This window comes from Scyliorhinus torazame, chromosome 1, assembly GCF_047496885.1.
Source record: "Scyliorhinus torazame isolate Kashiwa2021f chromosome 1, sScyTor2.1, whole genome shotgun sequence".
In the NCBI taxonomy this organism is placed as follows: domain Eukaryota; kingdom Metazoa; phylum Chordata; class Chondrichthyes; order Carcharhiniformes; family Scyliorhinidae; genus Scyliorhinus; species Scyliorhinus torazame.
This window is the reverse complement of record NC_092707.1, coordinates 334480479-334501338: the sequence shown is the minus strand read 5'-3', so window position 1 is coordinate 334501338 and position 20860 is coordinate 334480479. Positions and strand designations below refer to the sequence as shown.

Genomic DNA, 20860 nt, shown 5'->3' with positions numbered 1-20860 from the left:
GCTATAAGCTCAATGTGGGAAAGAGTGAGCTCTTTGTGATCCATCCGGGGGACCAGGGAAGAGGGATAGACGACCTACCGTTTAGGAGGGCGGAAAGGAGCTTTCGATACTTGGGGATTCAGGTAGCTAGGAGCTGGGGGGCACTGCACAAACTTAATTTGTCGCGGTTGGTGGAACAGATGGAGGAGGATTTTAAAAGGTGGGACATGTTGCCACTCTCGCTGGCGGGTAGGGTACAATCGGTTAAAATGGTGGTCCTCCCGAGCTTTCTTTTTGTATTCCAATGCCTCCCAATTGTGATCACTAAAGCCTTTTTTAAGAGGGTAAGCAGGAGCATTACGGGATTTGTGTGGGCGAGCAAGACCCCACGGGTAAGGAGGGGGTTCTTGGAGCGTAGCAGAGATAGAGGAGGGTTGGCATTGCCGAATTTGGGTGGTTATTATTGGGCAACCAACGTGGCAATGATCCGTAAGTGGGTGATGGAGGGAGAGGGGGCGGCGTGGAAGAGGTTGGAGATGGCGTCCTGCAAAGGAACGAGCCTGGGGGCGCTGGTGACGGCACCGCTGCCGTTCTCGCCGACAAGGTACACAACGAGCCCGGTGCTGGCGGCAACGCTAAAGATCTGGGGGCAGTGGAGACGGCACAGGGGTGCGGCGGGAGCCTCGGTGTGGTCCCCGATTAGAGACAACCATCGGTTTGTCCCAGGAAGGATGGACGGAGAGGTTTCAGAGCTGGCATCGGGCAGGGATTAGAAGAATGGGGGACCTGTTTATTGATGGGACGTTTGCGAGCTTAGGGCTGCTGGAGGAGAAGTTTGGGCTACCCCCGGGAAACGCTTTCAGGTACATGCAAGTGAGGGCGTTCGTGAGGGGGCAGGTGAGGGAATTTCGGCTACTCCCGGCACAGGGGATTCAAGATAGGGTGATTTTGGGCGTATGGGTCGGAGAGGGCAAGGTGTCGGCGATATACCAGGAGATGAAAGAAGAGGGGGAGGCTTTGGTAGAGGAGCTGAAGGGTAAATGGGAAGAGGAGTTGGGGGAGGAGATTGAGGAGGGGCTATGGGCTGATGCCCTAAGTAGGGTTAATTCCTCTTCCTCATGTGCCAGGCTTAGCCTGATACAATTTAAGGTGGTTCATAGAGCGCATATGACGGGGGCGAGGCTGAGTAGGTTCGTTGGGATGGAGGACAGATGCGGGAGGTGCTCAGGAAGTCCGGCGAATCATGTCCATATGTTTTGGTCATGCCCGGCACTGGAGGGGTTCTGGAGGGGGGTTGCGGGAACAGTATCTAAGGTGGTGAAAGTCCGGGTCAAGCCAAGCTGGGGGCTAGCACTATTTGGAGTAGTGGACGAGCCGGGAGTGTAGCAGGTGAAAGAGGCCGGCATTCTGGCCTTTGCGTCCCTAGTAGCCCGGCGAAGGATCTTGCCAATGTGGAAGGAGGCGAAGCCCCCCAGCGTGGAGGCCTGGATATATGATATGGCAGGGTTTATCAAGTTGGAAAGGATAAAGTTTGCCTTGAGAGGGTCTGCGCAGGGGTTCTACAGGCGGTGGCAACCGTTCCTAGACCATCTCGCGGAGCGTTAGATGAAGGTCGGACAGCAGCAGCAGCAACTCAGGGGGGTGGGGGGGGGGAGATCGTTCGTGGGGGGGTTTCTCTGGGGGGGATTTGAACAAGAAAACACATGAATGATCCGGAAACTGACATGTATGGGAAGACATGGGAAGTTTTGTATCTTATTGACTTGCCATGTTCATGTCTTGCCACGCGAGTTCTTTTTCTTTTCTTTGTTATGGGGGGGGGGGGGGGGGGGTTGTTTATAAGGTGGAAAATATTGTTATTGAAAAATTCTTAATAAAAACATATTTAAAAAAAAACATACAGAAGAATTCTTCAACAGGGTTGTTCTCACCAATACCATTACAACACCCCAAGTTCAGTGTTTTTTTTAGTTAATAACCAATGTACCATCTACAAGATGTATCGCAGCAATTCCCCAAGCCTCCTTCGACAGCACATTCCAGACCCCCCTGACCTCTCCCAACTAGAAGGGCAAGGGCAGCAGAAGCTTGGGAACACCACCACCTTCAAGTTCCCCTCCAAGTCATACACATTCCTGACTTGGAAATTTACCGACATTCCTTCACTGTCGCTGGGTCAAAATCATGGAACCCCCTTCCGAACTGTACTATGGGCATCCCTACAAGAACTGGACTGCAGCAGTTTGAGAAGATGGCTCACCACCACCTTCTCAAGGATAATTAGGGATGGGCAACAAATGCTTGTCTAGCCAGTGATATCTAGATCCCATGAAAGAATGAAAAACAATTTCAGTACTGCTGTAATAAAAATGAATATTACCAGTGCTAGAAAAAAATGTAGAGTGCTGCTAGAAATTGGTTCACATGGTTGAGATGAAGGTGGGCAGCCTGATTTGGTGCTGTCACCTAAATTCCCTGCTGTGGGCGTTAAGGCTAAATAGCTCCTATGTTGAAAGTACATTGTGAAGACAGCCTTCTGATATTAAAGACAACCTGTCCCTCTTAAAAGGAAATTTCACTGCATTACAGGAGGTTGTTGAATACTGCTGCAATTATCTACAAGGAAAATAGAATACCAGGGCAGAGAAAAGGCTCTGGTATATGATAACACTGGAGGCTTTGCTTGAGAAGGTGTGCAAGGGAAGAGTTAATGTTCTCCAATGCCTCAGTCAGAATTGGAGCTTTAATTATTTAATAGACCACACTGATTGTTTGATAGACTGCACATATATATAAAGGAGAAACAGGTAGCATTCTGGTATTGGATGAGATCTGATTATAGAAGACAGTAAAATTGGAATTGAAGAAGTCAAAACTTCCTTTCCAGTTTTTTTACTGAGACACCATCGGGACTAAACAAGTGGACAGGAGGAGAAACAGAAAAAATCCACAGGAGAGGAAGGGCAGGAGGACCTCAGACCAGATTAGGAGCAGCTGGAAGGGAGGTCATTTTCCAGTGTCCAAGCCCAAGGGCCTGGCAACAGTCGCACAAGTCTAATGATCTCACACTTGGTGATCAGGTCAGTGAGTGATCAGGTCAGTGAATGTATCTTCCAAACCACAATACCAACCTCTCACTTCCAACACCCCAACTCAATCATTCACACTGGCACCCAGGACTTTAATCAAAAATCCAGATATTCCACCTCATCCGTAACTATCTACCAATGCCGACAGTCTCACATTCCACTTTCACTGTTTCCACACAGCTCTAGCTATTCAGCTAAGGCATCATCTAAGTACAATCATTGATATTCTGCCTCCTCGGTCTTGCAAGGCAAAGAGGCACCCAATAGAAGGGAGCAGAGCAGAAAAGATGGGGAATGAATCCGGCAAACAGCATTGCTGGGAACACTGGGGATAGTGGCATGCTCCTGCCTTATGTCCCTTGTCACCTCCAGCACACTTTAACCTGCTGTCTGGCATGATGAGCAGCAGATGTTGTCACCATGGCCTCTTTGCTGAGTGTATTAGCAGGCCTGTCAGACAATGTCCTGTCATTGTTAAGGAGAGTGCAGAGCCTGGCACTACCGTGGCACAGGGAATTGTGCAAAACCTGGAGCCAATTCTTCACAGCGCAGAAGTGGTAGCGAGTCCCATTGGAAGATTTTCATAATTCTACTAATTTTTAGAATCTTTAATATTTTGGGCATTTATTCCTTAACCACTTTTAAAAAGTTTCAGTTTGAAATTCTGTTGGACAATTAGCAGTCAGGATAATTGGGGAACAGGATGGAATCATTTGTGAAGAAACAAAATTGTTTTATTATTTTACACCAAAGTTCCTTTGAGTCTTGAGCTGAAGCCATTATATGCTGTTTTCATGGCCACAATTCAATTAGGTGCTTTTAAAATCAGTTTGAAAGAATGGCTAAAAGTAGTCTGAACTTAAGGTAGCACTATGTTGAAACAAAGTTGTATGTATTGCTTTAGTTGATCTGTACTAGAAGGAAACCTTTATTTTTCTGATATGACAGAAAGTGGTTTTAGAAATTGAACTTAATAGCTTTAGTGTGGGGATTGGGTTAAAATGTACTGACAAGAGACTGTGACTTTATTTATGGCGTCTCTGTACCTGGAAAAAAATGTGCTTTTGTTTGTGATGGCATGTAAATTCTGAGGGGCCGAGGAGAAAAGGGATGAACATTGTCTTTAGTCTATATGACTCTAGTTACAGATGTGAGGTGACACAAGATGATTTGTATCTTCTGGCTAATAGATGAGGTGAATTTGGACTATCTCTGAAAAAAGGAGGAATGAGAGACTGAGGGGAAAAAAGTTGAAGAATCATAGCCCTTGCTGGCACAGTGTTACCATCGCTTCTGGAGTATGACTCTTCTGGACACAGTTCACCATCACCTCAGAGACAATGAGACAGACATTGGCTGTGCCGGCAACTCCTAGGTTTTGAAGATGAGAAACTTGTATGTTGTCTTCACTGCTTCTTAACTGTATGTAATACGTTGCTTAATAAATTTTATTTGGTTCAGGAATACTAGTTATTCATGCCTTTTGTAGGTCAAGAACAAGTGTTAGAAATTAAGAATTTGGACCTCAGATCGTTTTTTAATCAGAAGGGTTTTATACCTCAAAACCCTAAACGTTACACCATGGCTGCACTTGCAGAGCTCGTGTGATGTAATGTCGGTGGGTTCCTATCTCAGCCTCCATTGCAGCACTGGCAGAAGACATCCAACATCTCAGTGCTGCAGTGGAAGCTGAGACTGAGGTCCGTACAGTCTGGGTTGCCATGGCTGTAGATCACAGTCTCAAAAGCAGCTGGCAAGCTCTCATGACAGTCAAGCAAGATTGCTATCATTGCTGCCTTGGGAGAGTTGTGGAGGCAGAAATGAAATACAAGTTTGCTGTCCTCGCTCAGGATGACAGTACTCCTCCCACCACTGCACTCCAACAGTGCTCTTGCTGCTCTGCCTTCCAGCCCAGACGACTGCCACCCTTGCCAAGGTAGTGCAGTCTGTAGCCAGGCCCCCGAGGTCCAGTGCTGCTCAAGCACATCCTGCAAGGGCATTTGCAGTCTCCCCAGTGAAAGTCAGCTGCCGTCCAACAGCCATGCTGCAGCAACTGAGGTACCTTTAAGTAGGAGCACTGGTGCAGGCAAAAGCACTCAAAGCAAGCACTGAGGAAATAGACAAGCATGAATAATTAATTTCTGCTGTATAATTCTGCGTTTTGTGATAAAGATGTTATGGCAAGATTATTGCTTATGGGCTTTATTGCTGATCTTAGCCAAGTGAACACTGTGATGAGGCATTATCGATAAATGGCAAGGTAGGGAATGGTTAATTCGTGACGGTAAAGTGAAGTTCTCTAATGGGAAGTGGAATCTGAGCAACTGCACTCAGATAGTATATTTGGAGTTAAAAGGGTCCCAGATACAAGCTCCCTGCCTTCTCCTCTAGATTCCTGCCAGAATTGGCTGTACCTTCATGATGCTGTGGAGGATGCAGCAGACCACCACAAATTTTACAGATGCTCTGTCATACACTGGAGGGCTACCCCTCACCCCACCATCAGGAATCCCACTAATCTTGGCAAATCCATATAATCTCTCATCCTGCTTCTCCTTGCTCAGAGAGTCTAGCATGTAATTGTCTCTTTTCACAAAAATGGCTTCTATCACCTCCCTGATGGTGTGATCGTTGGCACGCTGGGATGTGTTGGATAAATCGTACACTCCCTCTGGCCATGTTGAAGTTTACTGTGATTGTTGCCATTATGGCCACTTGCAATGCCATCCTCGCCACAGTGTGAGGCCGCAGATGATTCAGTGACGGCGGGCGGTTCAGTGACAGCCTCCTTGCCAAAGTCGAATTGCCTCCGGTATTGCACCAAAGTGAGATTTCATAGAATTTACAGTGCAGAAGGAGGCCATTCGGCCCATCGAGTCTGCACCGGCTCTTGGAAAGAGCACCCCACCCAAGGTCCACACCTCCACCCTATCCCCACAACCCAGTAACCCCACCCAATACTAAGGGCAATTTTGGACACTAACGGCAATTTATCATGACCAATCCACCTAACCTGCACATCTTTGGACTGTGGGAGGAAACTGGAGCACCCGTTCACTGAAAACCCATGGTGGAGTTCTTTGCAGAGCTTCTCCTCTCTGTCGCTTCTGCTCCATTTCTAGGTCATGCTGCAGACCCAGGGGCCTTGCAAGAACAAGCCCATACCTCTTGTAGACTTGGGTGGTTAAGGTTCTTCCCTCCTTTAATAGGTGCAACAGTTAACCAAAGAACAAAGGAAAATACAGCACAGGAACAGGCCCTTCGGCCCTCCAGGCCTGTGCCGACCATGGTATCTTCCGAAAGTAAAATCCTATGCACTTACGGAGTACGTATCCTTCCATTCCCACCCTATTCACATATTTGTCTAGATGCCCCTTAAATGCCGCAATTGTACTTGCTCCCACCACCTCCCCAGGCAGCGCGTTCCATATATTTACCACCCTCTGTGTAAAAAAACTTGCCTCGCACATCAGTTCTAAACTTTACCCCATGCACTTGAAACCTATGTCCCCTAGTACTTGATTCTCCTACCCTCGGAAAGAGCATCTGACTATCCACTGTGTCCATGCCACTCATAATCTTGTAGACCTCTATCAGGTCACCTCTCAAACTCCGTCTTTCCAGTGAGAACAGACCGGGTTTATTGAACCTCTCCTCATAGCTAATGCCCTCCATACCAGGCAACATCCTAGTAAACCATTTCTGTACCCTCTCCAAAGCATTCATATCCTTCTGGTAGTGTGGTGACCAGAATTCTACACAACATTCCAAATGAGGCCAATCTAAGGTCCCGTACAGCTGCAACATGACTTGCAAATTTTTATATGAAGGCCAGCATGCCGTATGTCTTCTTGACCACCTTATCCACATGCGTTGCCACTTCCAGTGACCGGTGGACATGCACACCCAGATCTCTCTGCCTGTCAGTACTCACAAGAGTTCTACCATTTATTGTGTAATTCCTACATGCATTGAACCTTCCAAAGTGCATTACCTCACACTTGTCTGGATTAAACTCCATCTGCCATTTCTCCGCCCAAGACTTCAACCAGTGTATATCCTGCCGTATCCTCCGACAATCCTCGTCACTGTCCGCAACTCCACCAATTTTTGTGTTGTCTGCTAACATACTAAGCAAACCAGCTACATTTTCTTCCTGTGGTAGTATGTATTGGGGATCATGTGGGACTGGAAGCCCTAATGTCATTGGCTGACAGATCCCGGGTCCTGGTTGGCCGTTGACCTCAAGCTCCGCCCTGAAGGCGGAGTATAAGAAGCCGGAGTCTTCCCCTGCAGGCCAGTTTACTATCGAGCTGCGGGGGAACAGACACGCTTAATAAAGCCTCATCGACTTCACTCTATTTGTCTCACGGAGTCTTTGTGCGCTACAATTTATTAAGCGTGCCTAAAAAAAAAAAAAGGACTATGGAGCTCAGGATCATTCCGGAATGCCTGAGGATCAGCCCCCACGCAGTGAACGCGGCAGCAGCCTTCAAGCACTGGCAGACTTGCTTCGAGGCCTACCTCAGAACGACCACCGGCCGAGTCTCAGAAGACCAAAAACTGCAGGTCCTGCACTCGAGGGTGAGCACGGAGATTTTCTCCCTCATCGAAGACTCGGACGATTTCCAGACGGCGTTCGCAGCACTGAAAAGTCTCTATGTCCGCCCTGTTAACCAAATCTACGCTCGCTACCAGCTCGCGACGAGACGGCAAGCTCCCGGAGAATCGATGGACGAGTTCTACGCCGCGCTGCTGATTTTGGGACGAGCCTGCAGCTGCCCGTCGGTTAACGCAAACGAACACACGGACATGTTAATGCGCGATGCTTTTGTGGCAGGTATGCAATCCTCCCAAATCCGCCAAAGACTTCTAGAAAAAGAGTCGCTAGGACTCTCAGAGGCACGGGCCCTAGCAGCCTCCCTAGACGTAGCCGCGCGTAATACCCGCACCTACGGCCCCGACCGCGCGGCAACCCATTGGGCCCCGTACGTACCCGTCGCGGCAAACACCCTACCCACCCCCCCGGACACCCCACAGGCTTGCGCGGTCCAAACGCCGAGTCGCACCGGGGGCGCCCGCTGTTATTTCTGCGGCCAGGCGAAACACCCCCGACAGCGCTGCCCGGCCCGCGCAGCTATCTGCAAAAGCTGCGGGAAAAAGGGCCATTATGCGGTTGTGTGCCGGTCCCGCGAGGTTGCCGCCGTCCCGGGAGCACAGGGAGCCCTGCAAGCAGTTTACGCGCCCCAACCCCCCCAGCACGCCATGTACGACCCGCAGGCGCAGCCGCTCTGGGTCCCGACCACCGCGGTCCCGGGAGAACTGGGAGCCCTGCACGCCGCCTACGCTCCCCAACCCCCGGGCCCCACGCCTGACCCGCCGGCGCCACCTACTTGGGCCCCGACCACCGCTGTCCCCGGTGAGGGAGCTCCGCGCCGTCCTAGCGCTCACGGTCCTAGCGCTCGCGGTCCTAGCACTCCCCAGCCCCCCAGCACACCATGTGCGACCCGCAGTAGCCGCCATTTTGGGTCCCGGCTACCACGAGGGGAGGAGGGGCGCCGCCATCTTGGACCGCCCCAGACCTGTACGACGCATGGGGGCGGCCATTTTGTCCACCCCCGCCGCCATCTTGTGACCCCCCAGCCACGTGCGATGTATGGGGGCGCCCATTTTGTTCATCCCCGACGCCATCTTGGACGGCAACAACGGACCCCACTCCACTACTACAACCACGGCTCGTTTCGATTACGCTCGATCTAGCTCGGCCCCGGACACTCCAGACGACGACGACAACGGTACTAATAAACGGCCACGAGACGCCATGCCTAGTCGACTCCGGGAGCACGGAAAGCTTTATACACCCCGACACGGTAAGACGCTGTTCCTTGACCACCTATCCCAGCGCACAAAAGATTTGCCGAGCTGCAGGATCCCACTCCGTACAGATCCAGGGATTCTGCATAGTTACCCTAACGGTGCAGGGGAGGGAGTTCAAAAACTACAAACTAAACGTCCTTCCCCAACTCTGTGCCCCCACCTTGCTGGGATTAGATTTCCAATGCAATCTACAGAGCCTTACGTTCAAATTTGGCAGCCCCATACCCCCACTCACTATCTGCGGCCTCGCGAACCTCACCCCGGATTGCAAACCCGTCGCCACTAGGAGCAGACGGTACAGCGCCCAGGACCGGACCTTCATTCGGTCCAAAGTCCAGCGGCTACTAAAGGAGGGCATAATCCAGGCCAGCAATAGTCCCTGGAGAGCGCAGGTGGTAGTAGTGAAGACAGGGGAGAAAAAAAGGATGGTCATTGACTATAGCCAGACCATCAACAGGTACACACAACTAGACACGTACCCCCTCCCCCGCATATCCGACATGGTCAATCGGATTGCCCAATATAAAGTCTTCTCCACCGTGGACCTCAAGTCCGCCTACCATCAGCTCCCCATCTGCCCAAGTGACCGCAAGTACACAGCCTTCGAGGCAGACGGGCGATTATACCATTTCCTACGGGTCCCTTTTGGCGTCACAAACGGGGTCTCGGTCTTCCAACGGGAGATGGACCGAATGGTTGATCAACATGGGTTGCGGGACACGTTCCCGTATCTCGACAATGTAACCATCTGCGGCCACGATCAGCAGGACCACGACGCCAACCTCCAAAAATTCCTCCAGACCGCCAAAGCCTTGAACCTCACGTACAACGAGGACAAGTGCGTTTTTAGCGCCGACCGGCTAGCCGTTCTGGGCTACGTAGTGCGCAATGGGATAATAGGCCCCGACCCCGAACGTATGCGCGCACTCATGGAATTTCCCCTCCCGCACTGCCCAAAAGCCCTGAAACGCTGCTTGGGGTTCTTTTCGTACTACGCCCAGTGGGTCCCCCAGTACGCAGACAAGGCCCGCCCCCTAATACAGACCACGACCTTCCCTCTGTCGACAGAGGCTTGCCAGGCCTTCAGCCGCATCAAAGCGGATATCGCAAAGGCCACGATGCGCACCATCGACGAGTCTCTCCCCTTCCAGGTCGAGAGCGACGCCTCCGACGTAGCTCTAGCGGCCACCCTTAACCAAGCGGGCAGACCCGTGGCCTTTTTCTCCCGGACCATCCACGCCTCAGAAATCCGCCACTCTTCAGTAGAAAAGGAAGCCCAAGCCATAGTGGAAGCTGTGCGACATTGGAGGCATTACCTGGCCGGCAGGAGATTCACTCTCCTCACGGACCAACGGTCGGTAGCCTTCATGTTCGATAGTGCACAGCGGGGCAAAATCAAAAACGACAAAATCTTAAGGTGGAGGATCGAGCTCTCCACCTTCAACTATGAGATTTTGTATTGTCCCGGAAAGCTGAACGAGCCGTCCGATGCCCTATCCCGCGGCACATGTGCCAACACACAAATTAACCGCCTCCAAACCCTCCACGAGGACCTCTGCCACCCGGGGGTCACTCGGTTTTACCACTTCATCAAGTCCCGCAATCTCCCATACTCTTTAGAGGAGGTCCGTACAGTCACAAGGGACTGCCACATCTGCGCGGAATGCAAGCCGCATTTTTTCAGGCCAGATGGAGCGCACCTGATTAAGGCTTCCCGCCCCTTTGAACGCCTCAGTCTCGATTTCAAAGGGCCCCTCCCCTCCACCGACCGCAGCGCATATTTTCTTCATGTAGTGGACGAATACTCCCGCTTCCCTTTTGCCATTCCCTGTTCTGACATGACCGCGGCCACAGTCATTAAAGCCCTGAACAGCATCTTCACACTGTTCGGTTACCCTGCATACGTCCACAGCGACAGGGGGTCCTCTTTCATGAGTGACGAGCTGCGCCAGTTCCTGCTCAGCAAGGGCATAGCCTCAAGCAGGACGACCAGCTACAACCCCCGGGGGAACGGGCAAGTAGAAAGGGAGAACGGCACAGTCTGGAAGGCCGTCCTACTGGCCCTACGGTCCAGGGGCCTCCCAGTTTCACGGTGGCAGGAGGTCCTCCCGGACGCTCTCCATTCCATCCGGTCGTTATTATGTACGAGCACTAATCAAACGCCTCATGAGCGTCTCCTTGTCTTCCCTAGGAGGTCCTCCTCTGGAACGTCGCTGCCGACCTGGCTGCGGCCCCAGGACCCATCCTGCTCCGAAAGCATGTGCGGGCACATAAGGCGGACCCGTTGGTCGAAAGGGTTCACCTCCTCCACGCGAACCCCCAGTACGCCTACGTGGAGTACCCCGACGGCCGACAGGACACGGTCTCCCTGCGGGATCTGGCGCCCGCCGGCAACACGCACCCCCCCCCGACACCATCAACCCAACCCCTCCCCTTCCTGCCACCGCCGCACCCGCGACCGCCCCCTTCCAGGAGGATCGGTTCCCCTCCCCTCAGCACCGACCAAGAATCAAGCCTGAGCTGAAACCGTACGGCTCCTGGAGGCGACAACACTGGTACAAGCACCACCACCACCGCCGGGGCCGAGGCGATCGGCACGCACGACCAGACCGCCCGACCGACTCGTGGCGTCGATGTAAAACAAATATGGACTGTTCACAAGAACATTTTGCTTTTCTTCCTATACCCTCTGTAAATAGTTGCAACAGGACGAAATTGTCCAACACTGTATTGCCATGTGAATGTTTTGTCCTCCCAGGACCAGCCCTGTAAACCCTTACCACCATACGAAGCATCACCCCCGCCGGGTTCATTTTGACAAGGGGTGAATGTGGTAGTATGTATTGGGGGTAATGTGGGACTGGAAGCCCTAATGTCATTGGCTGACAGATCCCGGGTCCTGGTTGGCCGTTGACCTCAAGCTCCGCCCTGAAGGCGGAGTATAAGAAGCCGGAGTCTTCCCCGCAGGCCAGTTTACTATCGAGCTGCGGGGGAACAGACATGCTTAATAAAGCCTCATCGACTTCACTCTATTCGTCTCACGGAGTCTTTGTGCGCTACACTTCCAAATCATTTATATACACCATGAACCACAAAGGCCCCAGAACTGATCTCTGTGGAACACCGCTTGTCACAGCCTTCCATTCAAAAAGACCTCCAGAAACAAGCCACAGTACTTCTATTCATTGCAGAAGTGCAGAAGTAAATCAACATAATCTCACCTGCAAATTGGAAGCTGGATCCTTTAAATCGCGCCAGTTAGAGTTCCTCATGCAGCTGAACAAATATGGGCCGGTGCCGAGTCGGAGAATCCCTGGGGGAGGGGGGGCGTTTTTCGGGCGCCGGTAGGATCGCCGCAACGCCGGTCGGGGGCCGTTGACAGTGGCCCCCCGAGCGATTCTCTGTGTCCCGATGGGCCGAGTGGCCGACGGGTTTGGCCGAGTCCCGCTGGCGTGGATTACTCACCTCCCACACAGCGGGACCTTGGAGGTGAGTGTGCGGGGGCCATCCTGGAGAGGGGGCGGGGGGATCCGACCCTGGGGGGGGGGCCTCCACGGTGGCCTGGCCTGCAATCGGGGCCTACCGATCAGTGGGCGGGCTGGTTCCGTAGGTCCTACTTGACTCCTGCTGGGCCCCTGTAGGGCTCCGCCATATTGCCCAGGGTCCAGCGCGGAGAAGAGAACCCCCGCGCATGTGCCGGTTCACGCCGGCCATTCCGCACATGCGCGAAAATACGCCGGTCGTTCTGCGCATGCGCGAAAACACGTCAGCTGTTGTGCGCAAGCGCGGGCCATTCCGCGCCGGCTGGAGCTGCAGGAATGACTCTAGCGGCAACCTAGCCCCCTAGGAAGGTGAGAATTCCTCACTTTCGGGGGCTGTTGACGCCGGAATCGTTGGCGCCGGTTTTCACGCCGGCGTGGGGACATAGCCCCATTATAAGAGAATCCCGCCCAGGTTCTCTATCCATGAAATACACACGCCAACACCCTGCCCAGTGTGAGGCACCATGTGCTTTGTGCCAGAAGTGACTGGCAGCCCTGTCGGTGCCATTGTATGACTACAGGGTGGGATTTACCAGCACCGCCCACTGCCGGGATCGTCCGGTCCTGTCAAAAGTCAATGGACCTTTGGCTGGGACGGCAAGACCAGGATTCTCCGAAATCCCGGCCACCAGGATTCTCCGAAATCCCGGCCAAGTGTTGACGCCGTCGTCAAAACCGGCGCAAGCGACGCGGCGTCAACGGGCCTCCAGGCCCAGGCATTCACCCTTTCCTAGGGGGCTAGAACAGCACCGGAGTGCTGTGCGCTGCTCCGGCGTTGAATGCCGGCCCGCCACGGCCGGTGCGGGTTCGCGCATGTGCGCCACGGCCTTGTCCGCCCCAGACCCCAGGCAATATGACAGAGCCCTACAGGGTCCCGGAGCGGAGGAACATAGGCCCCCGAATGAGCTCGTCCACCAATCGGTTGCCCCCGATCGTGTGCCTGGCCACCATGGAGGCCCCCCCTGGATGTCGGCTACCCCCCCCCACCCCCCCCCCCCCCCCCCCGGCTCCCCCACCAGGACGGCCCCAGCAGCCAGAACGCTGAGATCCCGGCGGGTAGGACCATACGCAAATGACGCCGGCGGGACACGGCGGGCACTCGGCCCGTCGAGAGCGGAGTATCACTGGGAGGGCTGCTTTCAATGGCCCCCGACCGGCGCCGCGGCGACCGCGCCAGTGCGATGGGTGCCAATTCTCCGGTCGCCTGAGAATCGGCGGCCCGATGTCGGAGCAGCGTGGCGGGATATCCCGCACCCCCCCCCCCCCCCCCCACCGCCCCGACAATTCTCCGACCCGGCGCGTGATCGCAGAATCCCGGCTCAAATCTCCCGTGGCTCGTCCTGGCACGATGGGACTGGAACATCGTAGGACTTCCATAATGCCTGCACCAGTAATGCTACAGTGCTCAATCTTAATCTCCTTCTTGTGTAAGCAAACTCTTATTTCTGTTGCCCATGCATCTCTTCCCCTTCTTTGTACATAGCCATCAGCATCAAAGAAATTCACTTCATGTGCACTTGCAATTACTACTCTTATTTCTATATGCACAAGGAAACCAGAACTCAATGGCATAATTTATTACCACCATCTGCAAGCTATATATTTTTGTCCTCGACACTCGCACAAAATATACCTTCATAAATGGGATAGCAGAGTCCAAACAGGCATATTCACCTTATCCATCCTATTGTTTTGCAGGGAAAAACAGCAAATGACAGATTGCAGAGGAATGCAACTGGAGACAGCCTGCCACAATTGTGAATATTGCCCCATATAAGGAGTGTGCCTCACAGATGGAGGTGGAATGTTTCCTTTTAAATGCACAGTGTCACAGCGGGTGGGAAGAGCAAACGGCAGTTTTCTCTGGCACATTGTTAGGAACATTGAAAAAAAGTCCAAGGGTCGGATGCCATGCCATAACCCACCACATCAGCAACTTGTTTTTTTAAAAGATTGGGACACAATTTTTAAAGGCCTCCCCAAAGTAAAAATAGAACCCCATGCAAAACACCCTGACAGTGTCTGGGACAGTACCAGGAGGCATTACCGTGGTACTGCCCGGGCATGATCCTTCCCCGCCCCCCCCCTCCCCCCACCCACGCTGAGTGAGGCACTTATCTGAGTTCCTCTGGCAAGTCTGCCCACCAGGTGCATACAGTGGGGCACCAGTCATAATTCGCGCCGACATGCCTGTGACATTATGATAAATGTACAGAACTGTAAGGGTTAATGTTATGTCCAAATCAATCACTAGAGGGAGCTAGATGCAGAACTATACAAAGCATTAATGATAAGCCTTCTGGGAGAGTGTTGAAGGCCAGAAGACAGACTGTAGGAAAGATAGTGTGAATGAGAGCAGATCATAGTTATTGTATTAGTGTAGAGATTAGTAGTAGATGAGGGTAATTAGTAGTAGATGAGGGAGGTAATTAGTAGTAGATGAGGGTAGATTGTATGTTTATTATCAACTGTGTATTATATAGGAGTATGTGTTGAATCCAATTTAGTAGTGTAAATAAATCTTTAGCTTTGTTTAATATAAAAGCTACTTGTGGTCTTTGTGAACACTACGCCAACCACTCTCGGATCAGAACCACACAGAACACCACAATACCCTCACATCGAATTAACTGGATAATGTAATGGGGGGAATAGCTGCAAATTTATTGAACTGGGGTACCCGATGTTGAACGCCAGAATTCCCATTACGTCACTGGCGGGGGGGGGGGGGGGGGGGGGGACACACAGTCTCCTTTACAGCAACATGAAACACTAGTTGGGCCTCTCGCAGGATTTTCTGCTCCCGTCGCCAATCCTTGTCCGATGAAAACGAGAGCAGAAAATCACCCCCCCCCCCCAGTGTGGGGATTTTAGGAATGAGGTTGAGGATGTAAAGTAGGATCCTTGGCAGACACTCTGAATTTGTATTACACTCCTTCCTTTTGCATGTTCCATCATATTTAGTCTCAAACTGCTGATAGCCAATGTACCGTCCAAGAATAGAACAGTAGCGTTTTCTGAACTCCTTAGTTATGTGACCAGAAGCTACAAAACAGAGCCTTCCCAAAAGCACATGATCAGCACTTCACCGGGCAAGGCATGGAAAGTACATGACTCCGAGAAGCACCACCACAGGACCTTCCACATGATAGATAAAGCAGCCTGAAGGAAGCACCCTGGGTTTTCATAGAATCAATGTGATCACCAGTCCAAGGTTGTGATATCACAGAAGCAGGAACCACCTGCTGAGAGCACCATGTCATATCCCCCCTAATTGTTGATGCCAAATATCCATAGTACTAGCATTTAGCTTTTAAAAGAATGAACATGAGCAATCCTTATTACCTTTGGGATGATCTGGCTAGGAACTTTAAATACATGGCAAAAGAATACAGGAGTCTTCTGGCTACAGATGAAGGGTTGTCAGGAAACACTTGAAAAGTATAAATTCAGTCTTGTAGCTAGCAACAGTTTCAGGGACTTCTGCTGCACAGTCCATCACAACAGATGCTCTTATGACAGCAGTGATAGTGGCTCTACAAGCTTTCGGCAGTAATATCACCTCATTATTCCAATGAGATCTGCGTACCCAGGCACAATGACATCGATATCAGAAGTGGAAGCTAGCCTGCCAATAAGTGGTGTTTCTGTCTTTCCAAGTGGCAATCCTTTCACATAAGCTCGAAAGCAGCCGGGGGCAGACGGGTTCCACAAGCAGGTGGGTGGTATCCTCAAATCCATGTTGTCAAAGTCAAGAGATTTTGTGACATTAGGAGCCTCTCAGTAACACTTGGCTGACACTTGATCTTGACATCAGGACAGCACTGGGAAGATGTACTAGATTAGTTAGGGAAGCATAACATGCTTCAACCAATAGCTGACCATGGCGCACAAAACTCATCTCTCTGAGTACTCTGAGGTAAGTGCCATCTATCTTTCAAATGCAATTGTCAGGCCCCTTTAGCCTGCCTAGCACTCCCATCTAATTTCTATTGAAGCCATTAATTATGTTTAGGTTGTATCTACTCACGGAGGGCAAGTTGCTCATGCTTTGTATGCATAAGAAGGATTATTCATTCGGAATATTACCCATCCTCTGTTGCAGCCTTGTTAGCTTGTTTTATGGTTCTCACTTCTTTTTTGACTGCCTTCTTCCTGTTGAGGTACTGAAATAATTTTATACACTTTGTTTTTGTATCTGCAGATATGCTTTATTTTCAGGGATGTCTTTGCCATTCTGAGCACTATTATAACAAGTTTCTACAAGTTCCTGTAGTGATTCCAACAAACCCCTTCATCCCTCTCACTGTAGAATCTCTGTAGAATTTATTCTCCTTTTTATTTCACTTCTAATTAATTTGTTAATTCATTTGAGGTCGTACATACTCTTGTATACAGTATGGAAGCAAAATATACAATTGTTCAAATTTGCAAACTTGTGTAAACTTCTGAAGATATTTTTAATTGTAAATAGTTCTATCACATTCCAGTGTTAAGGATATTGCAATCTTAAAATGCCTATCTATTTTAATAGTTTTGTTAAAAAGTCCATGAAATTCTGATTGCCATTATTTTAATAAAATATTATTCTGCAAAATTACAGATAATATTCAATCTACATGGGTTTTAAATATCACCTGGACAATTTAACAGTTAAATATAGGATTCTAACATTTTAAAGAAAGATTCTAACATTTTAGCTCTCAATTTTGCATTCATTTATTATGAAATATATTTATGGAACTTACAAGGAATACATCTTCCACTTTAGAGATTCCTTTTCCAAATATGGTTCCTAACTGGTCACCGACACCAGCAAGTAAAAACCCAAAGAGTGGAATTCCTAACAAGGCATAAATAATGCAGAATACTTTTCCACCTACGGTTGTTGGAGAAATCTTTCCAAAACCTAGGAGAAAATAAGATCAAACAGAATTAGATTTAAGTTATCAAAAATTCTTACAGTTGCAACAAGTCTTACAGTGGATTTAAGCATTGAGGTGCAGCAATTTGTATCTCAGAAGACAAACAAGAAAACATGCAAAATATTTACATAGAAGAAATACATTTTATATTACAACAAATTAATCTTTTGTTTCCTTGAAATGTAACTGTTACTGGAGCAACCATTGGAATACAGGAAATAAGAGCAGTAAGCCATTCAGTCCCCCAAACCTTGTTCATCATTCAACTGTGCCTGACTTTCTACCTCAACACCACTTCCCCGCACTATCCCCATAACCCTTTATTTATATATGTCTTAAATATCTATAAATCGATCAATTTCTGGCTTGAACATATTTAATGACTGAACTTCCACAGACCTCTGGGTAGATAATTCCAAAGACTGACCACCCTCCTCATCTCAGTCCAAAACAGCTTACCTCTTATTCTGAGACTGTATTGCCCAGTTCTTGACTCGCCCAGCTAGGGGAAACAACTTTCCTGCATTGAGCCCAGGAAGAATTGTATATCTTTCAATGAGATCACTTTTCATTCTTCTGAACTCTAGAGAATACAGGCCCAATTTCGTCAATCTCTCCTCAATAGACAATCCCACCATCCCAGGTATTTGTCTGGTTAATCTTCGCTGCACTCTCTCAATGGCAAGTAAATCCATCTTTAGGTAACGAGACAAAAACTGGACACAATACTCCAGGTGCGGTCTCACACAATTGCAGCAAAATCTCTTTACTCCTATACTAAAATTCTCTTGCAATAAAGAGCAACATTACCATTTACCTTCCTAAGTGTTTGCGGCTGCACCTGCATGTTCGCTTTCAGTGACTCACGAACAAGGATACCCAGGACCCTTTGGACATCAACGCTTCCCAATCGCTCACTCTAAGAAATACTCTTCATTTCCATTTTTCTGACCAAAGTGGGCAACTTCACATTTTGCCACATTATATTCAACCTGCCATGGTCTTGCCCATTCATTTAGCATGTCTTAAAACCCTGAAGCCTCTTTGCATTGCTGCCCATAACTCACATTCCCACCTAGTTTTGTGTCTTCAGCAAACATGGAAATACTACATTTGGTCTCCACATCCATAATCATTAATAGATTATGAACAGCTTGGCCCCAAGCACTGATCCTTGTACCCCACTAGTCACAGCCTTCCAATCTGAGAATGGCCCATTTATTCCTACTCTTTGCTTTCTGGTCATTAACAAATTCTCAATACATGCTAGTATATTACCCAATCCCACATTCACAGGTTGAAACGGGAGTGTTATTATACGTTATTCATCAATCAACTATGTTGAATTCTCAATGCCGAATTTTTCTTATTAAACTTCTTTCATTTGCTCATTTTTTGTTGCTTTTTTCACTTCTCCTCCCCTCTTGATGGCTCTCCTATGTGACCATACTTCACATGAGCCTAAATAGAGAGGCAACAGGATGGCATCTCAGCCAAGCCCAGTACTATTTTCACTGAGCCTCAGGTAAAAACACTTTCCAGCAGGCGCTATTAAACCAGAACACAGTTCCCTAAATTATTTTACCTTTGTAGTGTAGCTAGCATGAACCAATTATATTGTTGCTATTGCTGCCCCAGCTAAAAACATTTCGTTTTGCATAAATTAGAATTACATCTGGAATCAAATCAGTCTGCATGACTGCACACACTGCATGATGCATTTATCTTTTTCTTTTTTTATCCTTTCATGGGATGTCCTGACAAGACCAGCATTTATTATCCATCCCTAATTTCCCTAGAACTGAGCTAGGCCATGTCAGAGGGCATTTAAGAGTCAACCACATTTCTATGGTTCTGGAGTCACATATAGGCCAGATCAGGTGAGAACAGATTTCCTTCCCTCAAGGACACTAGTGAACAAGATGGGTTTGTACAACAATCAATTATAGTTTCAGAGTCACCATAACTGAAACTAGCTTTCAATTCCAGATTTATTAATTGAATTTAAATTCCCCCAGCTGCCATGGTGGGATTTTAACCTCTGTCCCCAGAGCATTCACCATGTCACACATCCTCGCTCTCATGCACATTGTTACCTAGATTGGTGGATCCCCCTCTCTTTGTTCACGACCAAATTGATTTTTCTCCAACCATGAAAGATTGGAGGCTAGAACGAATAATTGGGTCAAAGGAGGGAGAAAGGCAAAGGCGGTGAGGTAAAAGGGGGTGTGAAGGGTGGAAGTATGAGCAAGATGTGGCAAGAAGAAGGGATGGGAAAAAGGAAGGAGGGATACTGAGTTGAAGGCTTTCTCCCAAATAAACACTGGTGACTGAGATTTTGCAGCAACAAAACATGAGACTGTGAGGTGGGAGGCATCTCTAGCTAAACAGTTACTTCATGGGCCATTTAGGGGCTGAGGCAGACCATCAGACCAGGGTCATAGGGCTGAAGATCAACAATCCATCAGGGAAGTGAACTGTAGCTGACAGGCAGAGATTTAGGGGGAGCGTTGGCCCCAGAACCAAAACATGAAGCAGGGCTTTTGGGAGTGCTGGAGGGCAATATTGAGAGGAAGTTTGGCTGGGTGTAAACAAAAGGTTTAGCTGGCTGTTGAACAATCTGGTCAGGTTTCAGGATGCAGAATCATCAGGTAAAGTGCATGGAGATTTATAAAGAGGCATTGTACAATGTCGGTGCTGACAGGGCTACTGGGAAAAACCTGGAGCAGTCATCGGGGAGAGGTTCAGCAGGATTGTCAGCATGAAGTGCGACAGATGCCGCTGCAAAGGTATGCTGATGTTCCTGAGAATCAATGGACACAGGTTTTAGACAGCCATAAAGACAATAATAATAATCTTTATTATTATCACAGGGGATGGTTTAGCTCAGTGGGCTAGACAGCTGGTTTGTGATGCAGAACAAGGCCAGCAGCGCGGGTTCAATGTCCATACCAGCTTACCCGAACAGACGCCGGAATGTGGCGACTAGGGGCTTTTCACAGCAACTTCATACTTGTGACAATAAAAGGTTATTATTATTACTTATTACTATTAGGCTTACATTAACTCCGCAATGAAGTTACTGTGAAATCCCCTAGTCACCACACTCTGGCGCACTCACACTCAGGTACCCTAAGGGAGAATTCAGAATGTCCAATTCACCTAAGAAGCACATCTTTCGGGACTTGTGGGAGGAAAATCGTAGCACCCGGAGGAAACCCATGCAGACATGGGGAAGTCATGCAGACTCCGCACAGACAGTGACCCAAGCAGGGAATCGAACCAGGGATCCTGGTGCTGTGAAGCAACATTGCTAACCACTGTGCTACTGTGCCGCTGTGGTAGAGTTTTCAGAGTGATCAGGGTCACCAAGCTGTGGACACTGGGCGGGTGATCATTTGGGCTGCATAGTTGCAGGGCATGACTCGGCTATGTTGATCAGCTAAAT

At 49.5% G+C, this 20860-nt stretch overlaps 1 protein-coding gene across 2 annotated transcripts in view; it reads right to left on the bottom strand.

Moving 5' to 3' along the window:
- kcnk2a (potassium channel, subfamily K, member 2a) overlaps positions 1-20860 on the bottom strand; it is a 239589-nt gene that overhangs the window by 68095 nt on the left and 150634 nt on the right. For both annotated transcript variants that reach the window (XM_072509102.1, XM_072509113.1), the window contains exon 4: positions 17236-17396. In XM_072509102.1, coding sequence (XP_072365203.1) covers positions 17236-17396 — 161 coding nt within the window. The remainder of the gene's footprint in view (positions 1-17235; positions 17397-20860) is intronic.